General features: G+C 34.6%; 1 protein-coding gene across 1 annotated transcript; it reads right to left on the minus strand.

Moving 5' to 3' along the window:
- Positions 1–27082, minus strand: LOC132758218 (zygotic DNA replication licensing factor mcm6-B-like). Its single transcript, XM_060749773.1, has 16 exons — positions 26926–27082; positions 14591–14734; positions 13896–14006; positions 13469–13631; positions 12953–13092; positions 10818–10930; positions 9742–9887; positions 9079–9229; positions 7691–8082; positions 7072–7227; positions 5148–5276; positions 4342–4503; positions 4007–4142; positions 2410–2556; positions 1774–1913; positions 1–1243 (listed from the first exon to the last, which is right to left on the minus strand). Exons 1-16 carry the CDS (start codon positions 27015–27017, stop codon positions 1121–1123), a joined length of 2445 nt encoding a protein of 814 aa, XP_060605756.1. The 5' UTR covers positions 27018–27082; the 3' UTR covers positions 1–1120.

A 27082-nucleotide genomic window follows, 5' to 3' on the forward strand; every position in this document is an offset into this window, starting at 1 on the left:
TTTTCTTCTAAATTTCTATTTTTCTTTCTTTTTAATTATCTCAATAGTGACTTATTTACAGAACAAATATTTTATAACATACAAGCACTTACAGTTAATTGGGTCTTCTTAAAAAGTTCAAAATCATTTCTAATAATTTTTCAACAAAAGAAGTCTCTACAGTTAAGTTTGTATAAAACAATACAAAGACTTAAATGACAAAAGTTTTATACAATTATGTATTACTGGAAGTATAGAGTACCAAGAAAAAGATATCAAACATATTTTTTTTTCAAAGAAAAAGCATTTTTTTACAATTGAACACATTATTTTTTAACACATACCCTTATAGATAACAAGAATAGTTGGATGAACACATCACCTTTGAACACATACCCTTATAGATAACAAGAATAGTTGGATGAACACATCACCTTTGAACACATACCCTTATAGATAACAAGAATAGTTGGATGAACACATCACCTTTGAACACATACCCTTATAGATAACAAGGTTTTTTGAACACATTAGTTTTAAACACATATTCTTAAACATAACAAAATTTGTAACAAGTGAACACATGATTTTTTGAACACATACTGAAAATATTCTGGTGAACATTGTACAAAATTGGTCCCGTTACCAGCTTAGATTATTTATGTATATCAAAAATCATCATATATATTGAACATGTACAAAATATACGTAAAAATTTAGACAGGCAAATTGTATATAGATTACAAAAGACAAAGCATAATCCAATTTATCATAATCTGATATATTGTACAAAATCTTCTTAAATAATTGCAGATTGTGTGCAAGTAAATTAACAATGCAACTTGCAATACCCTACCCAATGGTGCTAAGTTTATAGATCGAGTGCACTTTAAAGGAAATCCTTACTGTTTTGTTATTTAACTACAACACAATTCTTTTTTTTACCCCAACAAGAATTAATCTATGTAATAAATCAATGATTATAAAAGTAAATTGAAAATATTTTGCTGACAAAAATATCAATGCTTTGTTACAAAAGGTTTAAAGAAATATTATTTCGAACCGTAAGTTTCAGATCTTGTAAATTTCATTTTGGAGTAATAACAGATACAGATTTGTGAATTCTACATTTTTTGGTCTCTCAGTCCACCACATAGTTTGGATGTACAACAAGGAATGGGTCATCCTCTTTAATTAAACTCTCATCATCTTTTTTTAATCTTTTCCCAAGTCCAGTCTGTGTTAGCTCAATAAGAACATGGTCCTGTAAACATAGTAAATAAATCCTAAATTATGACATATATAAGATGTATTATAGTTGTTACACTATGCACTTACTAAATCAAACCACCTTTACAGTTTCACCTTTATACTCGTCTGATCAAAAAAATGTACGAGTAGACAAGCTAATTTCAGAATACACTCTGTTTCGTACAAGTTTGTTATGCCAGGTAATATAACAACAATAATTGAGCTTTCTTATATGTAATTAATGACTAGGAATAATATCTTTTTAGCTTCTGGTCCCCAAACTTTGTAGCAATCCCCTATTGTTAGTCAATACAAGTTCATTAAAAATGAAATAGGTTCCATGTCACTCTTCTTCACTACAACTTTATAACGCCAGGTAAAGCAACAAAATTAAACTTTCTTGTATGTAATGACTGACCAGGAATTATAATCCCCTTTAGCTTCTGTTCCCAAAACTTGCTAGCAATCCCCTTTGTTGGTTAATACAACGTTCATTAAAAATGAAATAGTTTCATATCGGTCTTATTTAACGTAACAACTTACATGATGTACTAGGCGATCTAGTACTTTCTCTACCACAGATTTTTTCTCGATGAGCTCCGCCTCGGATTCGATTTCACTCTCCATCTCACCAAGGTACCAGCTTATCAGGTTACTGCGACGTAAACCAGCGGTGTCAGATTCTGAAAGATAGGAATCAAATTACAACGATATAAAATCTACTGGTATATGTTAAACGACAATATTCAATTAGGACTCGAAAAGTTCAGCATGAAGCACACTTAAAGATACCCAACTTGCACACAAAACAAAAACATTTCCCAAGTGTGCATAATTGAGTAAAATTCAGAAACAGCAAATCAATTGTCTATATTGGACAGCCTTGTTCAGACTGTCCCACTGCCTATATGGACAAAAGAAATAATTTACAGAATTTACTTGATAATTATCATTGGAACAAGTAAAGAAATGCTTCAGATGAGACAGACAGACTTTGTCCCTCAAGAGAATCCATGCTTGAGATACAAGTATTGAACAGTAAACAATAACTATGACCCTTATATCTTAGTGCTTGCAAGATTCCAAAGTCACATGCAAAACCTTTATTAAATGTAACACAAAACATCACCACAGTGGTGAGATGGCTGCAGCAATAGGACATAAAACATTGTGTCTTACCATCAGATTCTTCCTCCGATTTCCTCATGTACAATACCATGAGGTTAGCCATCTGTTTGTACTCATCATATGACAATTTGAGGCCCTTCTTCGGGTGACCAGCAGCTGCTTGGTTCTCCTCGGGCTTATCAGTAGCTGGTGGAGTATCTAAACAAATCAAATAAAGCTTATATTATCTCATAGTTGAAAAAAATGTTTAATATATTAATATACAATATTTATTCTCTTACAAACATGTCTTACCTGCAGTTTACGTGATAATTCTAAAATTAAATTAAAAACTAAAGTCGCCTATAACTAGAAATGTGTCCATAGGACACGGATGCCCCAACACGCCACTGTTCTGTCAATCTTATGACTCTAGGTCAAATATTTTTTGGACTACATGTGCCACAAGTTGAAAACTAAAAATCAACAAAGGGCCATAATTCTGTTAAATTATGGTCACAGCAAAAATTCCTTCCTTAACTACCATCTACACATTAAGGTTGTTAATCCCTGGAAGTTAAAGCAAAATCTGCCATCCGGTTTAAGAGGAGTTGCGTTCACAAAATTTCTACATAGTATATAGTGAAAAAATCAACAAAGGGCCATAATTCTGTAAAATTTGGTCGCAGCAAAAATTCCTTCCTTTACTACCATCTACACCTTAAGGTTGTTCATCCCTGTAAGTTTAAGCAAAATCTGCCATCCGGTTTAAGAGGAGTTGCATTCACAAAATTTCTACATAGTATATAGTGAAAAATCAACAAAGGGCCATAATTCTGTTTAATTTGGTCGCAGCAAAAATTCCTTCCTTTACTACCATCTACACATTAAGGTTGTTCATCCCTGGAAGTTTAAGCAAAATCTGCCATCCGGTTTAAGAGGTGTTGCATTCACAAAATTTCTACATAGTATATAGTGAAAAAATCAACAAAGGGCCATAATTCTGTAAAATTTGGTCGCAGTGAAAATTCCTTCCTTTACTACTATCTACACATTAAGGTTGTTCATCCCTGTAAGTTTAAGCAAAATCTGCCATCCGGTTTAAGAGGAGTTGCGTTCACAAGATTTCGGGACATACGGACGGACGTCCGGCTGAAATGGAATAAGGGGCCATTTCTTTTGTTATTTTCTATTGTTTAATAGAGGGCCAATGGCCCCTAACTCTATTGTTACGGAATGAACTCTATTGTTCTCTTTTGTTCTGTTTACAGTTAGATGGCCCCCTATCCTTATTCGGTAGTGCGTGCAGACTGACAGACGGACGGACGGACAAGTGCAACGCTATATGCTCCCACATTGTGGGGGCATAAAAATCTAGAATAATGTTGCAAGTAATTTTATTTTGAGCTTTGAAAGCATTTCAGTGATATACAACAGTTTCAAAAATATCTCGTTCTCAAACCAAGGGAAGCAACCAAGTCTGGTTCAACCAAGGCCAGCAATTAAATATTTCTTAATGCACTTGGTTTAGCAACTTATCTATTGCACTGCACTGGTTAAACCAGGGGTATAGTGCATTTAGTTAATCCAAGGGAAGCAACAAACTCTAGCCATATACATTTGGTTATTTGATGATATGGCTATAAAATAATGCGAACATTTGACTCACTTTCATCAACTTCCATCTCGACATCTTGTTGATCTTGTTCGTCCTCCTCCTCCTCTAGATGAATGTCTGGTTGTTCTACACGTATAATTGACTTGTTCAACAACCGGAACGCTTCCTTCACGTGCTTGGGCTGAACCTGAATATATAAGGTACACTTTAGTCAATTTAAATCCAATATCAAAATTAATTTTTCAGTTACATCATCAGTTAATACTTCAATTATCTTGATACAAGTATTGTTTATAGGACATCACTAGGTCCAAAGAACTATAATCACAAAACTTTACATTCCTCAACATTAACCGTTCTAAAAAAAATCACCACAACAATTATACCTCATCTTGACAGTGCATCCTGGCCATACCCTCCGACAACCGGATCATACTCTCCAGCTGACGTACTGTGATCCTCCACGCTGACTTGGCTGCCCCAGTGCCGTCCCTTTGTCTTAGTCTCTTATATTCCTCAATCATATAATCCTGTGCTTCCTTACTGATCTGTTACAAGATATCAACAATAACTAACTTGCTCACATATATTCATTCTATTTGGTTCAAGTAAAGACAATAACCTTACTGAATGCTCATATTTCATATTTCTTAAAACTAAGATTACATTTAACACAAAATTCATAGAATTCTAGAAACGCTTATCGTAAATTAAGGATATTAAATGAAGGTTCAATACTGAATTAATTGAAAAAGTTGAATAAAATTGTAATATGCGAGCCTCTGTTTAAAGTCAAAATGAATCATTTTCATTGATACGTCTATAGCATCATGCTAACATTTAGCTGGTCTTTACACTACATTGGTGTAAGGCAAATGACATCATGCCAAAACATATGCACGGCTGTGCAATACCATTTTATACAGTCACAAAATCAGGACAGGTATATGATATGTAGTAATAATACTGCTTCAACCATATTAAGTTGCAGTCAGCGTTTCATTTTTTAACTCACAAATAAGACACAAAATAACCTCTGCATTAAATAAATGTTGTTTTCATTACATAGGTTGATATTTTTCATTCATTAGAAACAATGTTAGAAAGAAGCTCTGCATTTAATCTTTCAATTATAATACAGATTCTGTATGTGGTAAACACTTGACTAATGCTTTCATAGATTAGCAATTACCTTGGGTTTGAACTGCCTGGCAAACATCAGATATCTCATAATATCCTCCACACAGTAAACACGATCTACTGACTCCTCGTTACGACTGTGAAGGTCTACAATACGCCGGGCTATAGCATAATCTGTTACCTACAAATATTAATATTATTACCTAATGCACTGACACGTAGTTCTATAATTTATCATAACTCTTTACAAATTTGATAAGCTAATTTAATTTATTACATTTATTACAGAAGAATAATGCTCTTTAATTATTCTTGTCTGCTTCTTCAATTGTATAAATTAGTCTTTTAACTTTTTTTTTTTTTTTTTTTTTTTTTTTTTTTTTTTAGTATTTATGTGAAAGACCATTAAAAGGACATATAAATATAAAAAATTTAATCTCTAATGTTGAAGAGTCAAACTTCAATGAATCATTTGAGAAATAACATAGTTTTCCGTTTTTTTGAATAGGCAAGTTGAACAGAATCTATTTATATAATGAAATCTAAAGTTCTTTAGGCATTTACAAGCATGCGATGTGAAACTACTTGTAACTTGTTTTCATTGTTTCTGAAATCTGCAATGCCAGTTCATCTTTTCAATAAATCAAACTAGAACTATCACTAAATGTGATTAATACCCCCGCAAGACTGCTTCGGAAATGAGGAAGTTACTAGTAACAGAATACCTTGCAAAAGAACTGAAATAGAGTTATGGTTGTGGGCAATGAAAGATAAATGTTGCATTTCCTTTCAATATGGTTGACCATTGTGATTGATGAAGTTTTATTGAATTACTTTGTAAAAAGTCCAAAAAGAGTTAGGCTTGTTGAGTACTGCATTTCCTCTCATTACACTTGACCATTGAATGAAGTTTTATTGAATTCTTAACATTAGTTTTTTAAGTTATGCTCCGGACAAGGAAAAGTATCAAAGGGCAATAACTCTGTTATTTGTCAAATGGTGTTATTGTTCTTGTGCACTGCACTTCTCTTAATGTGCTTGATGATTGTATGAAGTTGCATTGAATTCCAACTTGTAGTTTTCAAGTTATGCTCCTGACAAGTAAAAGTAACAAAGGGCAATAACTTTGTAATACGCCAAGATGGAGTTATGGTTCTTGTGCACTGCACTTCCTCTTATTGTGCTTGACCATTGTATGAAGTTGTATTGAATTCCAACTTGTAGTTTTCAAGTTATGCTCCAGACAAGGAAAAGTAACAAAGGGCAATAACTCTGTATTAGTCAAGATGGAGTTATGGTTATTATGCACAGCACTTCCTCTCAATGTGCTTGACCATTGTATGAAGTTATATTGAATTCCAACCATTAGTCTTCAAGTTATGGTCCGGACAAAAGAAAGCAATGGTAAAGTAACAAAGGGCAATAACTTTGTAATTACTTTAGATAGAGTTATGGTTCTTGTGCACTGCACTTTCCCTTATTGTGCTTGACCATTGAATGAAGTTGTTTTGAATTCCAACCAATAATTTTCAAGTTATGCTCCAGACAAGGAAAAGTAACAAAGAGCAATAACTCTTTATTAGTCAAGATGGAGTTATGGTTATTGTGCACAGCACTTCCTCTCAATGTGCTTGACCATTGTATGAAGTTATATTGAATTCCAACCATTAGTCTTCAAGTTATGCTCCGGCAAGGAAAATGCAACGGACGGCTTGACCGACCGACCATCGAGTGACTCCTATATACACCCCCACCCCCAACTTCGTTTCGGGGATATAAAAATGTCAGGGACAAGCCGTTGTTTTCTTGAACAAAAATCTTTTTCCAAATTGCTCAGTAACTGTTGGTTCCAGGAATGGATTCCATTGTACAGTAATAAGCTTATAGCTTCCTACACAATCAAACTTATATAAATTCTGTATACACTACTTGAAAGGTGGGAATACAATGCCCAGAGAAAATCTACAAGAACTTACTTCATTACATTCATCAACAAGAATAAAGAAGAGATCAAATCTGGACATGATGGGTGCTGTCAGTGTGATGTTCTGCTTCAGTGACTTTGATCTGTCATATCGTCCTCCAATAGGATTAGCTGCAGCCAGAATAGATGTTCTCGCATTCAATGTAGCCTGAGAAAAAATAACAAAAAGTCACAAATACATACATTTTAAAAAACTTGAAGCAAATATGACCAGTATTCTCTATTGAAAAGTATCAAAGGTGGCATTTGAATGACAATAAAATACAAAATCTCTCTTTGTATAGAGGTTTCTGAAGCGTTTTTTTATGACCAAAGTAATCTTTGGGTGGGTTGGGTTTTACGTCGCACCAACACAATGACTTTCAAGATTTACTGGTGAAGGAAGACCTCAGTTGCCCCTTTGTAGTTTGTACATTATTTCAGGCACATGAGTACAATCACTGACGTTCTATAAGCTAGCTGGATAGCTTGTACATGTAGAATCTGACAACACTTCTGTGGTGAGAACTTAAAAGCAAGTGGCTTGAAGTCAATGACCTTAACCACTCAAACACAGATGCAGAGGTACTTACTTTGAGTTACTTAATCTGTTATGATCATATACTACTTACTCGGACGCCTGCTTTAGTTATAGAGATGGTCTGCTGTTCCATAGCCTCGTGAATTGCCACCTGATCTTTTGGGTCCATCTTGTCAAACTCATCAATACAGCAAACACCGTTATCAGCTAACATCAGGGCTCCAGCCTCGATCACAAACTCGTGAGATTCCTCGTCCCTAACAACAGCCGCAGTCAAACCTGCTGCTGTACTTGCCTTCCCACTGGTGTACACCGCACGTGGACTGAACTCCTCTACTTGTTTCAGGAACTGCGACTTCGCGGTACTAGGGTCACCAACTATACAGATGTTTATATCACCTCTAAGCTTTGTTTGTTCTAGCGTCTGTTTAGGAACACCACCAAACAACATCAGCAAAATTCCTCGCTTTATTTCATCATTACCTATAAAGAAATATGTATTATCTTAACAATAACTTAGCTTTATTTCATCATTACCTGTAAAGAAAAATGAATTATCTTAACAATAACTTAATACAACTTTTTGTTAATGAACTAAAACAAATTAACTACAGGATCTTGTAGCAACATTTTCTATTTATTAACAACAGTAGAATGATTTAAACATTTCTAATTGAGAGTGACATGTTTATACTGATGCTTAACCTTAACCAAAGTTATCAGCATTTGCTATAAGCATAGAGCAAGGACAGCCTGCATATCTAAACAGACCATACAATGTTGGTTTATTCAACTGTTTTTTTGATTTTTTGATGCTGAAATACCTTTCACTTTGAATGTTGAAAGGAACACAAAATCATCAAGTGAAACTTTCAAAAAGGCAATTTTCATCAAAATTTTAAAATGGTTAAATACCTAATATTTACATTTTAAGGGAATATTTCCATGCGTAAATCACACATTTTCTAAGTGTTTTTAAGGTTCTTCCCAATTTATACAAATCATTAAACTGCAGTTTCAAGAAGTTTGGAATAAAGAATCTTGATACAGGCAATGATTTGAAACTACCAATTCAAACTCATTTGAACCTGGGGTTAAATAATGACATGATGCCTGGGTAAAACGCCCTTTAAGATGTACAAGTCAAACTGCTACTTCCGGTAATGTGCTTCTACATTCCTTTCAGGCTGGCATTTATTATACCTGCCTATCCTAACCTCTCTCACACTAATTTGTGACTAAACATTTGAAATATTTCAATCTGGCCAAAACCATCATTTTTTTTACGGAAAAATTTCAAAACAAGTACTGACTGAATAACGAAAAATACAGACTATGATCAGATGGCATAGATGTGCCCACTGACCTAGGCCTGCACTGGTCATATTGGTAGATTCAAGCAATACCAGCAGGCTAATAGTTAAGATAAACCCTCATAATGAGATATAACTGTACATATAACCAAGTATAAAACATTACCGTGTATAGTTGGGAACAGACTAGAGCAGAGATTTTGATACAGATTTTTATCTCTGGACATCTCGTAAACTTTCTGCCATTCTTCATCTGTCATCTGTTTCTTAACATTCTCAGCTGTCATTTCTTCCTCCTTCAAGGAGCTTCCACCAAACTAGAGGGCAATAAGGGAGGGTGAGAAAATGGTTTCAATAATTTCACTTCCATTATATTGTGAGTTACTGCAAAAAGCCACTTTACAGGAAATTTACAGGCAATAAGTTTAACTAGTAAAATACGGCATTCCTAAAGCAAGAGCATTTTTTCCTCTAAAATATGGAAAATGTGAGTTGTCCACAAAGCAAGAGCTTGGTAGTGAAATAAGAGGCCTTTGAATAATTCTTTGAAAAGTTGTATGTCGAAAAAGAACCAACCTTTAATTGCCGTATAGCATAAACCTAAGAAATACAAGAGGCTGGCAGTTTTGACTAAGTTTTTTCCTCTACGCAAAGTATAACATATTTAAAAGCTCATTCACATGACACTTTTAAATTCCATCATCATAAACTTCCATAGTCACAAAATTCAAGCAATACACCATCCATATCCCTCCCATATCGGACATTTTTTAGTCATTACCAAAATCATCAACTCATATATATTTTTCAAGTTATAACATAGACTCACCCTTGCATTTGTTGAGGTGACTGTACATGCCAGGTAAGCCATTCTGTAGTTCAAGTCTCGTACACCAAGTGCCTTCAGGCCTCGTACACCTTCATTCTCATATCCTGAGTTAGCTGATACTTTAGCTGAAGTCTCGGCTCTAGCACCTTAAATGTATCAGAACAAATATTCATTTCCAAGACTACAGTAAACAGATATCCCCTCTGCAACATTTTACATAGAAGAAAAACTTAACCACCACCCCCGATTCAAAATTTTTGATGTAAGTAAACAGCTTTGATTTTATTCAGATGCTATTTCCTCTTGTCAGACTTTCCAAACAAGAGCCGGTTGAACCGGGTAGGTTTTGGACACAGAAAACTATAACTTTTGTAGTTTTGAGAGTTATGTCCCAGACAAAGTTCAAAATGAGATAATTCCAAACTTAGGCTAGGCAGAGTTACTGTTCTTTGCACTGCACATCTACTCGATGAGATCTAACTACCAACTTGCCCGTGACACGTCGTCTCAATATGGTGATCTTTTCTGTGAAATAGTTGTAAAATCCGACCTCAAATAACGAAGTTATGGGCCGGATACGATTTTGCTGCAAGGTCATGCTGTGATCTTGACCTTTAAGGTAGCAACCCAAATGCTGCTGGCGACATGTCACAATATGGTGATCATTTCTGTGAAATAGTGGTAAAATCCGACTTCAAATAACGAAGTTATAGGCCGGACATGATTTTGCTGCAAGGTAGCAACCCAAATGCTGCGGGCGTCACGTTGTCTCAATATGGTGATCATTTCTGTGACATAGTAGTAAAATCCATACGTACGGACTAATGGACGGACAGCCTGACGACTATATGCTCCCCCGAATTTTTCGGGGAGCATAAAAAATTATGTTGAGCACAAGTGAATCTCAATTCTTCAATTTTAAATCAAGATGTCACCTGTCATGGTGATTCCAAATAAATCTTCAACAGTTTGTGCTTAATATCAGGACACTTATAAAGTGTCTTCTTATAAATGTTACACAACACTTATCAATTTTTATTTTTTAAAGCCATTTAAAATGTCATTTAATGACCAACCTGCGGTAGATAAAGTGCTCACATCTGGTACAACAATAAGAGTTCCGGTAAAGTCACATTTATCTCCTGCTTGTGCCATCTCAACTGCCTCAGCTCTCAACACCACTTCAACACTACAATAGTAAATCAACACACAATTAATACCTCTACACTGCAATAGTAAATCAACACACAATTAATACCTCTACACTGCCAAAAGTAAATCAACACACAATTAATACCTCTACACAGCCAATAGTAAATCAACACACAATTAATACCTCTACACTGCAATAGTAAATCAACACACAATTAATACCTTTACACTGCCAAAAGTAAATCAACACACAATTAATACCTCTACACTGCAATAGTAAATCAACACACAATTAATACCTCTACACAGCCAATAGTAAATCAACACACAATTAATACCTCTACACTGACAATAGTAAATGGCAATCAACACAGAATCAAGACCTCGACACTGCAATGTCAATGAAATCCATACACAGTTAACACTTATGGAAAGAGAGTTTCCAAAAAAGCTGTTTAAGCTTCCTACTTAATCTGTAAATTTTAAGTATATTATTATGCAAATGTAAAGATTAAAACTAAATCCACACACAAACATCAATATTAATTACACAGTGTTTTAGGATTATGCACAGTCAGTTTTAACTAGAACTGCCACTATCATGGCGTGAATACCCCCGCATACCACTTTGTCAGAATCAACAGTGGCCATTTAGAGCTCAAGGACAACCTCCCTGCCAAATCTGAGGTTACTAAGCCAGTGCATTGCTAAGTTATGTATTCTACATGCTTCAAATGTGAAAATGTCAAAATAAATACATTGCGGACAGGACATTCTTTAGCAATTGAGAAGAAAAGCTTTTTTTTTGTCAAGGTCCCTGTGACCTTGACCTTTGACCCAGTGACCTCAAAATCAATAGGGGTCACCTTATAGTCATGATCAACATCCATACCAAATATGAAGACTGTGGGTCAAAGGAATCTTAAGTTAATGGGTGGACAAACTTTTTGAAGTCAAAGTCCCTATGACCTTGACCTTTGATCCAGTGACCTCAAAATCAAAAGGGGTCATCTACTAATCATGATCAACATCCATGTCAAATATGAAGACTGTGGGTCAAAGGAATCTTAAGTTATTGGGCAGACAAAGTTTTTGAAGTCAAAGTCCCTGTGACCTTGACCTTTGACCTGGTGACCTCAAAATCAATAGGGGTCATCTACTTATCATGACTAACCTCCATGCCAAATATGAAGACTAAGGGTCAAAGGAATCTTAAGTTATTGGGCGGACAAGCTTTTTGAAGTCAAGGCCCCTGTGACCTTGACCTTTGACCTAGTGACCTCAAAATCAATAGGGGTCATCTACTAATCATGACTAACCTCCATGCCAAATATGAAGACTAAGGGTCAAAGGAATCTTAAGTTATTGGGCGGACAAGCTTTTTGAAGTCAAGGCCCCTGTGACCTTGACCTTTGACCTAGTGACCTCAAAATCAATAGGGGTCATCTACTAATCATGACTAACCTCCATGCCAAATATGAAGACTAAGGGTCAAAGGAATCTTAAGTTATTGGGCGGACAAGCTTTTTGAAGTCAAGGCCCCTGTGACCTTGACCTTTGACCTAGTGACCTCAAAATCAATAGGGGTCATCTACTAATCATGACTAACCTCCATGCCAAATATGAAGACTAAGGGTCAAAGGAATCTTAAGTTATTGGGCGGACAAGCTTTTTGAAGTCAAGGCCCCTGTGACCTTGACCTTTGACCTAGTGACCTCAAAATCAATAGGGTCATCTACTAATCATGACTAACCTCCATGCCAAATATGAAGACTAAGGGTCAAAGGAATCTTAAGTTATTGGGCGGACAAGAAAAAACCGACGGCCGGACGGACGGACGGCCGGACGGACGGACAGCCGGACGGACGGACAAGCTGATTCCAGTATACCCCCCTTACAACTTTGTTGTGCGGGGGTATAACAAATAAACTTCTGGTATGACTACCACTAGGAAGATGACAGGAAAATATCCAGAAAAGACATTTAGCAAGTTCACAATCAGCACAGAGCTCCCCCACCCCCCAAGGCAAATTAACCTGAAAATAGAGGAACAACTTACCTCCTAGGTATGCTTCCTCGAGGTAACTCAGCTTGGGTTTCCTGTATTCTAACTTTCTGGAAGTCTACAAATCGTGACTTGTTCACATCTAGCATGAACTTTGACCTATTGTTGCATACTGGGTTTCTGCATATACTTGGCTGTTGTAAAAAACAAAATCACTTAACGAAATATAACAGTTTTTTTAACAAAAACCTTAAACATCAAACAATGTACCGTTACTTCATTAACAAGACCAGTAGAACACTGCTAATTGCACAAGTTAATAAAATCTGTTAAAACAGTAAGAAATTTTTTTCATATTTAATTAAATATAGAAGATAGCCATAGGGATGTTTCTGTGCTGTAACTGGAACTATTCCCTGAAATTCATGCACATAAGCAATTATGAAAACATTCTTTTGACCATTTTATCCTTATTTAAAATCATTCCTCTCTCAATGACTAATAAGGATATTAAAATAGCATTGGTTAAGAACTTAATGACCACAAATAATGTTCAAGATAAAAACAAACCTGTGTGAATTTAAATTGTTGTTCAACATCTTTGATAATAGTTCTACACTCCAGACACATAAATGTGCCACTGACAAGCTCTGGATGTACAGGGTGGGTGCGTACAACCTGACCAGTTATACGTAGTAAGGTCCCTATCTTAGCTGTGGTCAATTCTCTTACTCTGATTAAAAAGAAACATCAAAATTTTAAATACCATCAATAAAGAGCCATCAAGTTGTCAATACAATTCATATCTTAAAAATTTTCTAAGTCTCTGCAGAAGATTCCATACACCTAGATTTGAATTGTTACTCTCTCAAAAAGTTTGCAAAATTCAAATGCTTTTTCTAAATCTTAACTATAGGACTTATGCAAACAACCAATTAGCATTTCAAGTAACGAAAAGAGTTTTATACATTAAACTACATCATATTTAGAACCTTACTTTAGCCTGGATGGAACATCAATGAAACTGACATAAAATTCTTTATTGGGTGGGATCTGTCCCCAATCTTTGGCATAGTTGCGTACTGCTCGGCACAAATATGGGTACACTCTGAAAATAAACACAACTTACCAACATAAATAACACTGACCTTTTAATGAAAATCTCCACTAAAATATGTTATAAATAAAATCTTAATAAAAAGTCTTCATTCAAAAATCAACAGAACTTAAGAAATTTTCTACTTCATGTGGATACAAATAACACCATTGTCTTTCTTTTTGTTAAAGCTATACAGTTGGAAAGAACAGCAAGCATTACACTGGGTAAAAGGGATCATGCTATTCTTTACCCTAGTATTCCATAAACTTGTATCCTACAAAATTCTATATACTTCTAAAAGGCCAAAATATCCACAAAAATTCTCATTTTCAAGGCATTTATCAATATTTTAGGCTACAATACACTAAAACTTGCATGAGCACACATACAGGGTTGTGAAAATTTCTATCTTTATATGGTGCTTGAACCACATGAAGATAAATCACAGCTTTAAATACCTTCAACTAGACAGAAAGAGGCCATAGGTTTAAGACAGCCAGTTTAAGGAAACTATCAAAGAAGCCTTTCTAAAAGTAAAAAAAATAATATTTTGCTAAATTTAAATAGATCAAAATTCTGGGCATTTCAATTACCTGTAATATTCCTCTAGAACAGCTGTGGCAAGCTGCTGGTTATATTTTTCAACATCTTCAAAACTTACAGTCAGTGTATTTCTCTCTGGTCGGATCAGTTCTTGCACTTCAGCTAAATATTTCTGTTCCCCATCAACATTAAACCTACAGAATAAAAATTATAATAGAATTATGCTCATTTAATTGCAATGTTTAGGCTACATCAAATTCAGACTTCCCGAAATACGTCGGTCCGACGGACATGTCCGATAAATTTTGATCATGTCCGACGATTTTTTATTCCGGATCGGTCCGAATGTCCGGCTTTTATCCAAGCCGCATGTATACAAAATGGCGTCGCTAAAGCTGCCAAACCTGGGAAAAACGAAAATCTTCGTCAGAGGAGCGCGCAGAACAGCAATAAAAGGATGAAAAGAATAGACCTGAGACAAAATTTAATGAAAAATGGAAGGAGGACCATGAATCGTTGGTGTATAACAGGGAGGAGATGAAAATGCACTGTACGGAATGTGCCGATTTTTACGGCGAAAAAATTAAAAACAAAAAGTGTCTTAGAAATACAAACACAAGTTTTTCTTTGATTTTGATCAATTTTATTTGGTCTGACAGATTTCGTTTCGGTCCGACAGATTTTCATGGTTTGTCAGACCGAATGTCTGACAGTTTTTTTTAACTTTCGGGAAGTCTGCAAATTACAGTGTCACTATGTCTAATACAGCTGCATATCTGACATGTCACATAAGTATGTAAATTGCAGTCAAATATTGGCAGTAACTGAGTTATCACCAGTTAAGTTTTTGTTACCCCCAGAGATTAGGATTAAATTCATTGACAAGCTCAGAATAGTACAAAAATACCTGTATATGCAGTAAGTAAACAAGAGGGCCATGATGGCCCTGAGGTCGCTCACCTGTATATAGCCCCCCCCCCCAGCCCCGGGCCAATTTTTACCCAAGGGCTTTTATTTGTTTATTTGAACAGACTTGGTAGACACCCATAAGAAGATGTTTCATGCTAAACATTTAAGTTCTAGCTCATTGGGTTTTTTAAAAGAAGATTTTTAAAGTTTTTACTATACACATATAGTTAAAAACAATGACACCCCTGGGGCAGGGCCAGTTTTGACCCCCGGACTTTTATTTGAACAAACTTTGTAGATATTTACTTAAAGATGTTTCATGCTTACTATCTAAACTCCAGCTTATTTGGGTTTTTTCAAAGAAGATTTTTAAGTTTTTGCTATACACATTACGACATATAAGGAAAATCAATGACCCCCCTCGGGCGGGGCCAGTTTTGACCCCAGGGCTTTTATTTGAACATACTTGGTAGACACCCATTAGAACATGTTTCATGCTAAATATCTTAGCTATAGCTCTTTGAGTTCTTTAAAAGAAGATTTTTTAAGTTTTTACTATTTGCATATAGGGAAAATCAATGACCCCCCGGGGCGGGGCCAATTTTGACCCCAGGGCTTTAATTTGAACAAACTTGGTAGACACTCACTAGAAGATGTTTCATGCCAAATATCTTAGCTCTAGCTCTTTGGGTTCTTTAAAAGAAGATTTTTTAAGTTTTTACTATATGTATATAGGGAAAATCAATGACCCCCTGGGGCGGAGCCAATTTTGACCCCAGGGCTTTTATTTGAACAAACTTGGTAGACATTCACTAGAAGATGTTTCATGCCAAATATCTAAGCTCTTGCCTTTACGGTTCTTTAAAAGAAGATTTTTTAAGTTTTTACTATATGCATATAGGGAAAATCAATGACCCCTGGGGCGGGGCCAATTTTGACCCAGGGCTTTAATTTGAACAAACTTGGTAGACACTCACTAGAAGATGTTTCATGCCAAATATCTTAGCTCTAGCTCTTTGGGTTCTTTAAAAGAAGATTTTTTAAGTTTTTTACTATATGCATATAGGGAAAATCAATGACCCCCTGGGGCGGGGCCAATTTTGACCCCAGGGCTTTTATTTGAACAAACTTGGTAGACACTCACTAGAAGATGTTTCATGCCAAATATCTAAGCTCTAGCTCTTAGGGTTGTTTAAAAGAAGATATTTAAAGATTTTTCTTTCGGTTGCCATGGCAACCAGAGTTCTGCATGGAATTAAATTCTTTGAACAATTTTTAAAGGTGACCACCAAAGGAACATTCCTGTAAAGTTTGGATGAAATTGGCTCAGTGGTTTATGAGGAGATGTCATTTAAAGCAAAAGTTTACGGACGGACGGACGACGGACGGACGCCGGACGAAAAGCGATCACAAAAGCTCACCCTGTCACTTTGTGACAGGTGAGCTAAAAAGAGCAGCGAAGTTCATTTTGATTTGATGTACAAGTTTTAATTCTGAAATATACATAGGGGTCTAATCCGGTAGATTGCCTCAATTTGATGTTCAAACTCAACAAATGCAGTAAAGTAAAAAAGAGCAACAAAGTCCATTTTGTTTGATGTTTAAACTCGACAAAGTTCAGACAGGCGAGTTAGTCATTCAAATCGCCCTGTTGCTATCTAGAGCACTGCTTTCATTTATTGAATCACTCATTTATTCGTCCATTGTTGTAATTCTGGACAATAAATTTGGGTCCTACTAAACACTGCTAAGGACCGCTAAGGACTGCTAAGGAGCCACAAAGGACTACTAGGGAGGCACAAAGGACCTTAAAATACCTCCTAGGGCATTCTTATAATACATGGTAGTATGTTTAGTGAAAAAAAAATTATATTTTTAAGAAAAAATATTATTTTGGTGCAAATTTTATGAGTTGCCGGACCGCTAAGGACTGCTCAGATATACAAAGAACTGCTAGGGAGGCACAAAGGATCTTAAAATATCTCCTAGGGCATTCTTTGGTACAAGGTAGTATGTTTAGTGACAAAAAATGTATTATTTAAAGAAAAAATATCATTTTAGTGATAGAATTTATGCTTTCGATGATAAGGACTGCTCAGGTGCGCAAAGGACTGCTAAGGAGGCACAAAAGACCTTAAAATATTTCCTAGGGAGGCACAAAGGACCTTAAAATACCTGTTAGGGCATTCTTATAATACATGGTAGTATGTTTATTGAAAAAAAATGTATAATTTTAAGAAAAAATATAATTTTGGTGATAGAATTTATGCTTTCGATGAGTTGCCGGACCGCTAAGGACTGCTCAGGTGCACTTACAACTGCTAGGGAGGCACAAAGGACCTTAAAATCCCTCCTAGAACATTCTTATAATATATGGTAGTAAGTTAATAGACAAAAATGTATTATTGTAAGAAAAAATATAATTTTAGTGATAGAATTTATGTTTCGATGAGTTGCAAAACCGCTAAAGGTGCACAAAGGACTGCTAGGGAGGCACAAAGGACCTTAAAATATTTCCTAGGGAGGCACAAAGGGCCTTAAAATACCTGTTAGGGCATTCCTATAATACATGGTAGTATGTTTAGTGGCAAAAAATGTATAATTTTAAGAAAAAATATAATTTTGGTGATAGAATTTATGCTTTCGATGAGTTGCCGGACTGCTAAGGACTGCTCAGGTGCACTAACAACTGCTAGGGAGGCACAAAGGACCTTAAAATCCCTCCTAGAACATTCTTATAATATATGGTAGTAAGTTAATAGACAAAAATGTATTATTGTAAGAAAAAATATAATTTTTGTGATAGAAATTATGCTTTCGATGAGTTGCAGGACCGCTAAGGACTGTTCAGGTGCACAAAGGACTGCTAGGGAGGCACAAAAGAACTTAAAATATTTCCTAGGGAGGCAAAAAGGGCCTTAAAATACCTGTTAGGGCATTCCTATAATACATGGTAGTATGTTTAGTGACAAAAAATGTATAATTTTAAGAAAAAATATAATTTTGGTGATAGAATTTATGCTTTCGAAGAGTTGCAGGACCGCTAAGGACTGCTCAGTTGTGCAAAGGACTGTTAAGGAGGCACAAAAGACCTTAAAATATTTCCTAGGGAGGCACAAAGGGCCTTAAAATACCTGTTAGGGCATTCTTATAATACATGGTAGTATGTTTAGGGAAAAAAAATGTATAATTTTAAGAAAAAATATAATTTTGGTGATAGAATTTATGCTTTCGATGAGTTGCCGGACCGCTAAGGACTGCTCAGGTGCACTTACAACTGCTAGGGAGGCACAAAGGACCTTAAAATCCCTCCTAGAACATTCTCATAATATATGGTAGTAAGTTAATAGACAAAAATGTATTATTGTAAGAAAAAATATAATTTTAGTGATAGAATTTATGTTTTCGATGTGTTGCAGGACCGCTAAGGACTGCTCAGGTGCGCAAAGGACTGCTAGGGAGGCACAAAAGAACTTAAAATATTTCCTAGGGATGCACAAAGGGCCTTAAAATACCTGTTAGGGCATTCCTATAAATATATGGTAGTATGTTTAGTGGCAAAAAATGTATAATTTTTAAGAAAAAATATAATTATGGTGATAGAATTTATGCTTTCGATGAGTTGCCGGACCGCTAAGGACTGCTCAGGTGCACTTACAACTGCTAGGGAGGCACAAAGGACCTTAAAAATCCCTCCTAGAACATTCTCATAATATATGGTAGTAAGTTAATAGACAAAAATGTATTATTGTAAGAAAAAATATAATTTTAGTGATAGAATTTATGCTTTCGATGAGTTGCAGGACTGCTAAGGACTGCTCAGGTGCGCAAAGGACTGCTAGGGAGGCACAAAAGACCTTAAAATATTTCCTAGGGAGGCACAAAAGGACCTTAAAATACCTGTTAGGTCATTCTCATAATACATGGTAGTATGTTTAATGACAAAAAATGTATAATTTTAAGAAAAAATATAATTTTGGTGATAGAATTATGCTTTATGATTTTAAACACATACCAAAACATCTATATATAAACATATATTATTACAAAATAAATGCAAGTACACACATTTATGTTTAAGCATATATCACTTATGAAGCCGGTCTCTAACACACATCATAACATCTATATACAAAGACATACCCTGACAAAAATGCAAGTATACATATTTATATAAAAGCAACATATCAATAATAAAGCCAGTCTTAAACACATATCAAAACATCTATATACATGAACACAGATCCTGACAAAACAAATTCAAGTTTACATATAAATGTACAAGCACATATAAAAGAATATATATACAAACACATCTCATTATGAATCACATTTTTTGATATACATGTATGTTTGAAAATGTGTATATTGGCTGAACAAATTGTCTCTTCTGCACAGTAAATGGACCATCTATGTCAAATAATAAAGTTAACAAGCAATTATCATAGTATTGCAAGCAATCCATAAGTCCCCTACCGGTTAGAACCCCAGCAACATTCTGATGGGCCATTGGCCATTCAATTTTACCAGTGGATGAATGACATGAATGAGCCTAAATCTTTTGAGTTCTAAGTTTGTCAATATCACAGTAATGTGTTTAGTTTCCCTGCCTAGTAAGAAAATTATGTTTATACAACCTTGTCATATTATTATGATGTGGAATTTTAAAGTAAATCCTATAAGGAATGAAGAAGTTGGAGTGAAAAATACCAATTTCTTGAAAAAAATCTAAGTTCAAGGAGGAGATAATTCTGGAAATAATCTTGCTAGAGTATTTAACCTTCTCAAAAATGTTGAGTGATAATAAGAAACATATATATGAAGTTTGAAGTGGATGCATTAGGAAAGAAAGAAGTTACTTAAAAAAGACAACATTTTTTTTTCATAAAAATTTTAAGTTCAAGGGAGGTAATACGGATAATTTTTGTGCTAGAGTTGTAAACCTTGTCACATATGATGTGGTTGATGGCCAGAAACTTATATTTAAAGTTTGAAGTAAACACCTTAAGAAATAAAGAACTTATAGTGAAAAAGCTGAAAAATTTAAATCAGAAATCTTGAATTTCAGGCTATTTGTTGCCATAGCAACCAGAATTTTCAACATAGGAAGAAAAGAAACAAGAGCTGTCCGTAAGACAGCGCGCTCGACTTTTTTAGTGCTTGCCTATAATACAAAACATTGACAGTTAAGGGCCATAATTCAAATAAAATCTTTGACAGAATTACCTTCTCCTGGACATGTTTGGGAATCATGATTGTAAACAAGTATTCCAACTTTCAAATTAATATCTCAAACAGTTCAGTCAAAAAGTGGACTGGTACTAAAAACTTAACCAAGATTCTAAGTCGATAAAAGGCCTTAATTTTTAAAACAAATCCTTGACAGAGTTACCTTCTCTTGCGTACAGATGGGGGAAATGATGTGAAATAGCATTAAAAGTTTCAAAGCAATATCTCAAAGGGTTAAGGCAATAAGTGGATTTTACCCATATTCAATGTATTTTCTAAGTCAAAAAGGGGCATAATTCTGTCAAAAACCTTGACAGAGTTATGTCCTCTTGTCTGTTGATGAAGGTCGTGATGGTAAACAAGTATGGTCAGTTTCAAAGCAATACCTCCAATGGTTTTGAAATAAAGTGAGGTGGTACAAAAAACTTAACCAAGATTCTAAGTCGATAAAAGGCCTTAATTTTTAAAACAAATCCTTGACAGAGTTACCTTCTCTTGCGTACAGATGGGGGTAATGATGTGAAATAGCATTAAAAGTTTCAAAGCAATATCTCAAAGGGTTAAGGCAATAAGTGGATTTTACCCATATTCAATGTATTTTCTAAGTCAAAAAGGGGCATAATTCTGTCAAAAACCTTGACAGAGTTATGTCCTCTTGTCTGTTGATGAAGGTCGTGATGGTAAACAAGTATGGTCAGTTTCAAAGCAATACCTCCAATGGTTTTGAAATAAAGTGAGGTGGTACAAAAAACTTAACCAAGCTCAATACACTTTCTAAGTCAAAAAAAGGGCCATAATTCTGTCAAAAACCTTGACAGAGTTATGTACTCTTGTCTGTAGATGGAGGTTATGATGGTGAACAAGTATGGTAAGTTTCAAAGCCATACTTGTAATACTTCTGAAATAAAGTGGGGTGGTACGAAAAACTTAACCAAGGTGTGACGCCAACGCTAACGCTAACGCTAACGCCGACGCCGGGGCGAGTAGGATAGCTCCCCTTTTCATAGAAAAGTCGAGCTAAAAAAACAAGATACATACACCAAATCATTCTTAAATCAAATATGCAAACACATTTCCTAAAAAAAAACATCAAAAATTCTATGATTTTCTAATTATTTTTTGAAAACCCAGAAATTACATGCCGCAGGGAGGCGTTTGTTACATTTTTGGGGGGAATGTTACACTAGATGTTCAAATCTCATAGTTCCTGGGGTTTTTGTTTTAATATAATGATAATAGCTTTATATGCTTTAAATAGTACATAATGTACAATTAATGTAAACAAATAGAACAAATTTCAGGAAAAATATATAGAATTTAGCTCCTTGATCAAGGAGTTTCTTTCTTTTTATATTTCAAAATGAAAAGTTGCATAGACATTTGAATGAACTGTTCTGAATTGAATAAGAAACATTGATAATGAAAGGAAGATTCTTTATTTTCAGATAATGTATTTCCATTGGGTTAAAGAAAATTATCATACAGACAGTAACTTTCTATATATATTTTACAAAATAATAATATATGATATAATCAGATTTTTCTTTTAATAGATATTATACAGACTGAAGTAAATTATAAGTTTTCATAAGCTTGAATTTCTAATTACTAAATACCAACAAATAAAATTTTCATTTAAAAAATTACAGATCTGCTTTTAAATTGTTGTAATTAATTACTACCAATTGATGAAATTTTATGTTTATTAATGTGAAATGTCAGTAACATTATTATCTGTTATTATGATTCAGTGTTATAAGTTCATTATTTCTCAGTATTGATAGTTCTCTATGTTAATGTTTCAGTATAAATGGACTGCTGATCATTCATTAAAATTTACAGATTCAAAATATTTTTTTAGGACTTTGCTTACAAACAAATTTTGATTATTATCACTTTTTCATTACTGAGGTCATATCCATATATTAAAATCATTTTTCTTATGATCTTCTTCTATTTCTTATAATAATTAAATTGGTCAAGTGATATGACAATGTGCTGGAATATGGAGACAAATACTTTATTCAGGGTGGTGAAATATATTTTGTTTTTTGGTTGTTTTTTTCATTGACTATATATTTTGGCCAATAAAAAAATAATGTTCAATAGATCCTTAATTTAGACTTAATTGATCTACTGCAGCTTACTTAATAACAGGCATTCTCTAACAGAAAGTCCCCCCACTGTTTTGAAGTATATCACCCTATATTGGCACCCCCACTGGTTTGTAATATATCACACATCCCAATATACAATACACAGCTCCCAATATACAGCTTGTTAACTTCCAATAATGTGCCAGCCCCATCTGTATATATATAGTTAGGATCCATATCCCATTGTTTTATGAGGGGCTGAAATTGGTCTGTATCCAACTGTTTTATGAGGGGCTGGGATAGATGATTTGTTTATTAATGAAGTAAAAAGAATGATCTTAAAGAATCTATGTTTTAACAATTGACTAATTTTAACCACAATGTCACTTCAACATTATATATCCTATTTCAATAGTTTTCTGTGAATATATATCCTGATGAGATTATTTTGTTAAGATTATTCTTTTTGATTTTAGTGTGAAATATTTCTATATACAGTTGCAAAAGCTAACTACTTCCATATCACACAACATAAGAACAAGATAAGTTTAGTGTTATTGTAAAATTAAAAAAGAATCATTTGCTCATTTCTGTTACATCTGTCCACTTCAGTACCTTATTTTGAAAACACAAAAAACAAAAATATATATGAGCCGCGTCATGACAAAACCAACATTATGGGTTTGCGACCAGCATGGATGCAGACCAGCCTGCGCATCCACGCAGTCTGATCAGGATCTATGCTGTTCGCTTACCAACCCTACTACAAGTAGAGAAATTGATAGCAACAGCATGGATCCTGATCAGACTGCGCGGATGCGCAGGCTGGTCTGATCCATGCTGGTTGTAAAACCCATTATGTTAGTTTTGTCATGACGCAGGCTCCATTATATATATTTATATTTGTCCGAAATTCATTTTTTAGCTTTATATTATGTGATAAATTGTTTTGTCCGCTGAAGGTTAGAGTAACATATAATCTATTTCATGTAAATAATTTTTTGTAGAAAAAAATAATATCAGTCGCTTTGGAGATGTTAGCATAAAACTCCCTTTGTGAGATTTAAGTAAGCACCATATGAGCCCGCGTCATGACAAACCAACATAATGGGTTTGCGACCAGCATGATCCAGACCAGCCTGCACATCCACGCAGTCTTATCAGGATCTATGCTGTTTCGCTTACCAACCCTACTACAAGTAGAGAAATTGATACCAAACAGCATGGATCCTGATCAGACTGCGCGGATACGCAGACTGGTCTGGATCCATGCTGGTCACAAACGCACTATTGTTGGTTTTGTCGTGACTGATGATAGGGACGGAATGTTAGAGACAACTGTTTATACATAATTGCCGGAGAAAATGCAATTTTTGTAACATTTTCATAGTTAGACTATCAATAAGCACCAGTAACATGGTTAAATTTATCTATTTGATCATTTATTACATCTGATTTCCTTTGAACTTAAAATTGTTCTGTCTTTCAATTCTTCATAATATAATTTCATTCACTACAGTGATATTCTTTGATACATTGATTACACTTCACATAAGAGCATTTACTTAAAGACCTAGTCAATTTTCACATCCTATGCAGTCCTGTTACTCATCCAAAACATAATAATCAACACCAAAATAACATTAAAAAAAAAAGAAAGATTCACTAAACAAAATTAAATAGAATTATTACACTCAATTATTATTAATTTAAGGTCTTTTGTGCCTCCCTAGCAGTTCTTTGTGCACCTTAGCAGTCCTAAGTGGTCCAGCCAACTAATCGAAAACATAAAATTCTATCACCAAAATTTTACTTTTTTCTTAAAAGTAATACATTTTTTGTCATTAAACATACTACCATATATTACAAAGAATTTCTTTGGAGGTTCTTTAACGCCCTTTGTGCCTCCCTAGCGGTCCATAGCGTCCGGCAAACTCATCGAAAGCATAAATTCTATTACTAAAATTAATATTTTTTCTTAGAATAATACATTTTTTGTCATTAAAATATACTACCATATATTACAAGAATGCCCTAGGAGTATTAAGGTCCTTTGTGCCTCCCTAGCAGTCCTTAGCTGTCCTGCAACTTCATCAAAAGCATAATTCTATCACCAAAATTTATTTTTTTTAAAAATATACATTTTTTGTCATTAAACATACTAACATGTATTAAAACAATGCTTTAGGAGGTACTTTAAGGTCCTTGTGCCTCCTAGTTGTCCTTGGTGCCCCTAGGAGTATTTTAAGGTCCTTTGTGCCTCCCTAACAATCCTTAGCGTCCTGCAACTCATCAAAGACATAAATTCTAATCAGGAAAAATTATATTTTTTCTTAACATTATACATTTTTATCTATTAACTTACTACAATATATATTAATAATGCCCTAGGAAGTAATATAAGGTCCTTTGTGCCTCCCTAGCAGTCCTTTGTGCACCTGAGCAGTCCTTAGCGGTCCAGCAACTCATCGAAAACATAAATTCTATCACAAAAAATTATATTTTTTCTTAAAATATACATTTTTGTCACGTAAACATACTACCATATAATTATAAGAATGTTCTAGAGTGATTTTAAGGTCTCCTTTGTGCCTCGCTAATAGTCTTTTGTGTTACTGAGCAGTCCTTTAGCGGTCTGGCAACTCATCGAAAAAAACATAAAAATTCTATCAGCAAAATTTTATTTTTTCTTAAAATTATACATTTTTTCTCACTAAAAACATCCCACATATATTATAAGAATGCCTAGGAGGTATATCAATGTCCTTTGTGACCTCCCTAGCAGTCCTTTGTGCCCCTAGGAGGTATTTTAAGATTCTTTGTACCTCCCTAGCAGTCCTGAGTGGTCCTGCAACTCATGAAACATAAATTCTATCACTAAAATTATATTTTTTCTTACAATAATACATTTTTGTCCATTAACTTACTACCATATATTATAAGAATAGTTCTAGCGGTATTTTAAGGTCCTTTGTGCCTCCCTAGCAGTCTTTTTGTGTATCTGAGCAGTCCTTAGCGGTCGGGCAACTCATCGAAAGCATAAATTATATCACCAAAATTATATTTTTTTCTAAAATTATACATTTTTTGTCACTAAACATACTACCATGTATTATAAGAATGCCCTCACAGGTATTTTAAGGTCCTTTGTGCCTCCCTAGGAAATATTTTAAGGTCCTTTGTGCCTCCTTAGCAGTCCTTTGTGCACTTTAGCGGTCCTGCAACTCATCGAAAACATAATTTCTATCACTAAAATATATTTTTTTCTTACAATAATACATTTTTGTCTATTACCTACTACCATATATTATAAAAATTGTTCTAGGAGGATTTTAAGGTCCTTTGTGCCTCCCTGGCAGTTGTTAGTGCACCTGAGCAGTCCTTAGAGGTCCGGCAACTCTTTCAAAACATAAATTTTTATCACTAAAATGATATTTTTCTTAAAATAATACATTTTTTGTCACTAAACATCCTACCTTGTATTACAAGAATGCCCTAAGGTCGTATTTTAAGGTCCTTTGTGCCTCCCTAGCAGTCTTTTGTGTATCTGAGCAGTCCTTAGCAGTCCGGCAACTCATAAAATTTTCACCAAAATAATATTTTTTCTTAATTTTTTTTTTTTTCACTAAACATACTACCATGTATTATAAGAATGCCCTAGGAGGTATTTTAAGGTCCTTTGTGCCTCCCTAGTAGTCCTTTGTGGCTCCTTATCAGTCCTTAGCAGTGTTTAGTAGGACCGAATAAATTTTGCCAAAAAACTTGACACGGTTTAACATTAAAATACAAAAAACTAAAAAGACTAAGCTATACATAAACATTGAATGGTAATATACTCCGGAATTAAGAATATTTTGTTTTTTTCCCAGCCAATCAGTGGGTACACTACAAACACAATTTTACAGTCACACCTTCGAAATTAAGCTCAACAGGTCGACTCATATATTGTGACAGCTAGTGCACCAAAATCTTTACCGGTAAAAATGTGTTTGTTGCTCCACTAAGTAAGGAGTCGCCATACTCAAGATTATTTCAGGTGATTATTTCATGGCTGTAAAGGTGCGAGAGGAGTGGACCAGAACTTGCCAACAAAAATAAACAAAGTATATACGACAGAAAATAGCCATGACATGCTTAGAAACTTAACATACTCTTCTAGGAAGTCTTGAAAAAGCTTTTGGCATCGCTCTCCTGTCTGATCCTTCACTTGATTAGTGCGAGCAACTTGTTCTGCAACATCCATTTTCACGCCAACAACAAAGACACTCTTTCCCGCGGTTTGAATCACGTGACTTACGTGTGGTTAAT

This window comes from Ruditapes philippinarum, unplaced genomic scaffold (assembly GCF_026571515.1).
Source record: "Ruditapes philippinarum isolate M1 unplaced genomic scaffold, ASM2657151v2 ctg7576_1_1_1_1, whole genome shotgun sequence".
NCBI lineage: Eukaryota > Metazoa > Mollusca > Bivalvia > Venerida > Veneridae > Ruditapes > Ruditapes philippinarum.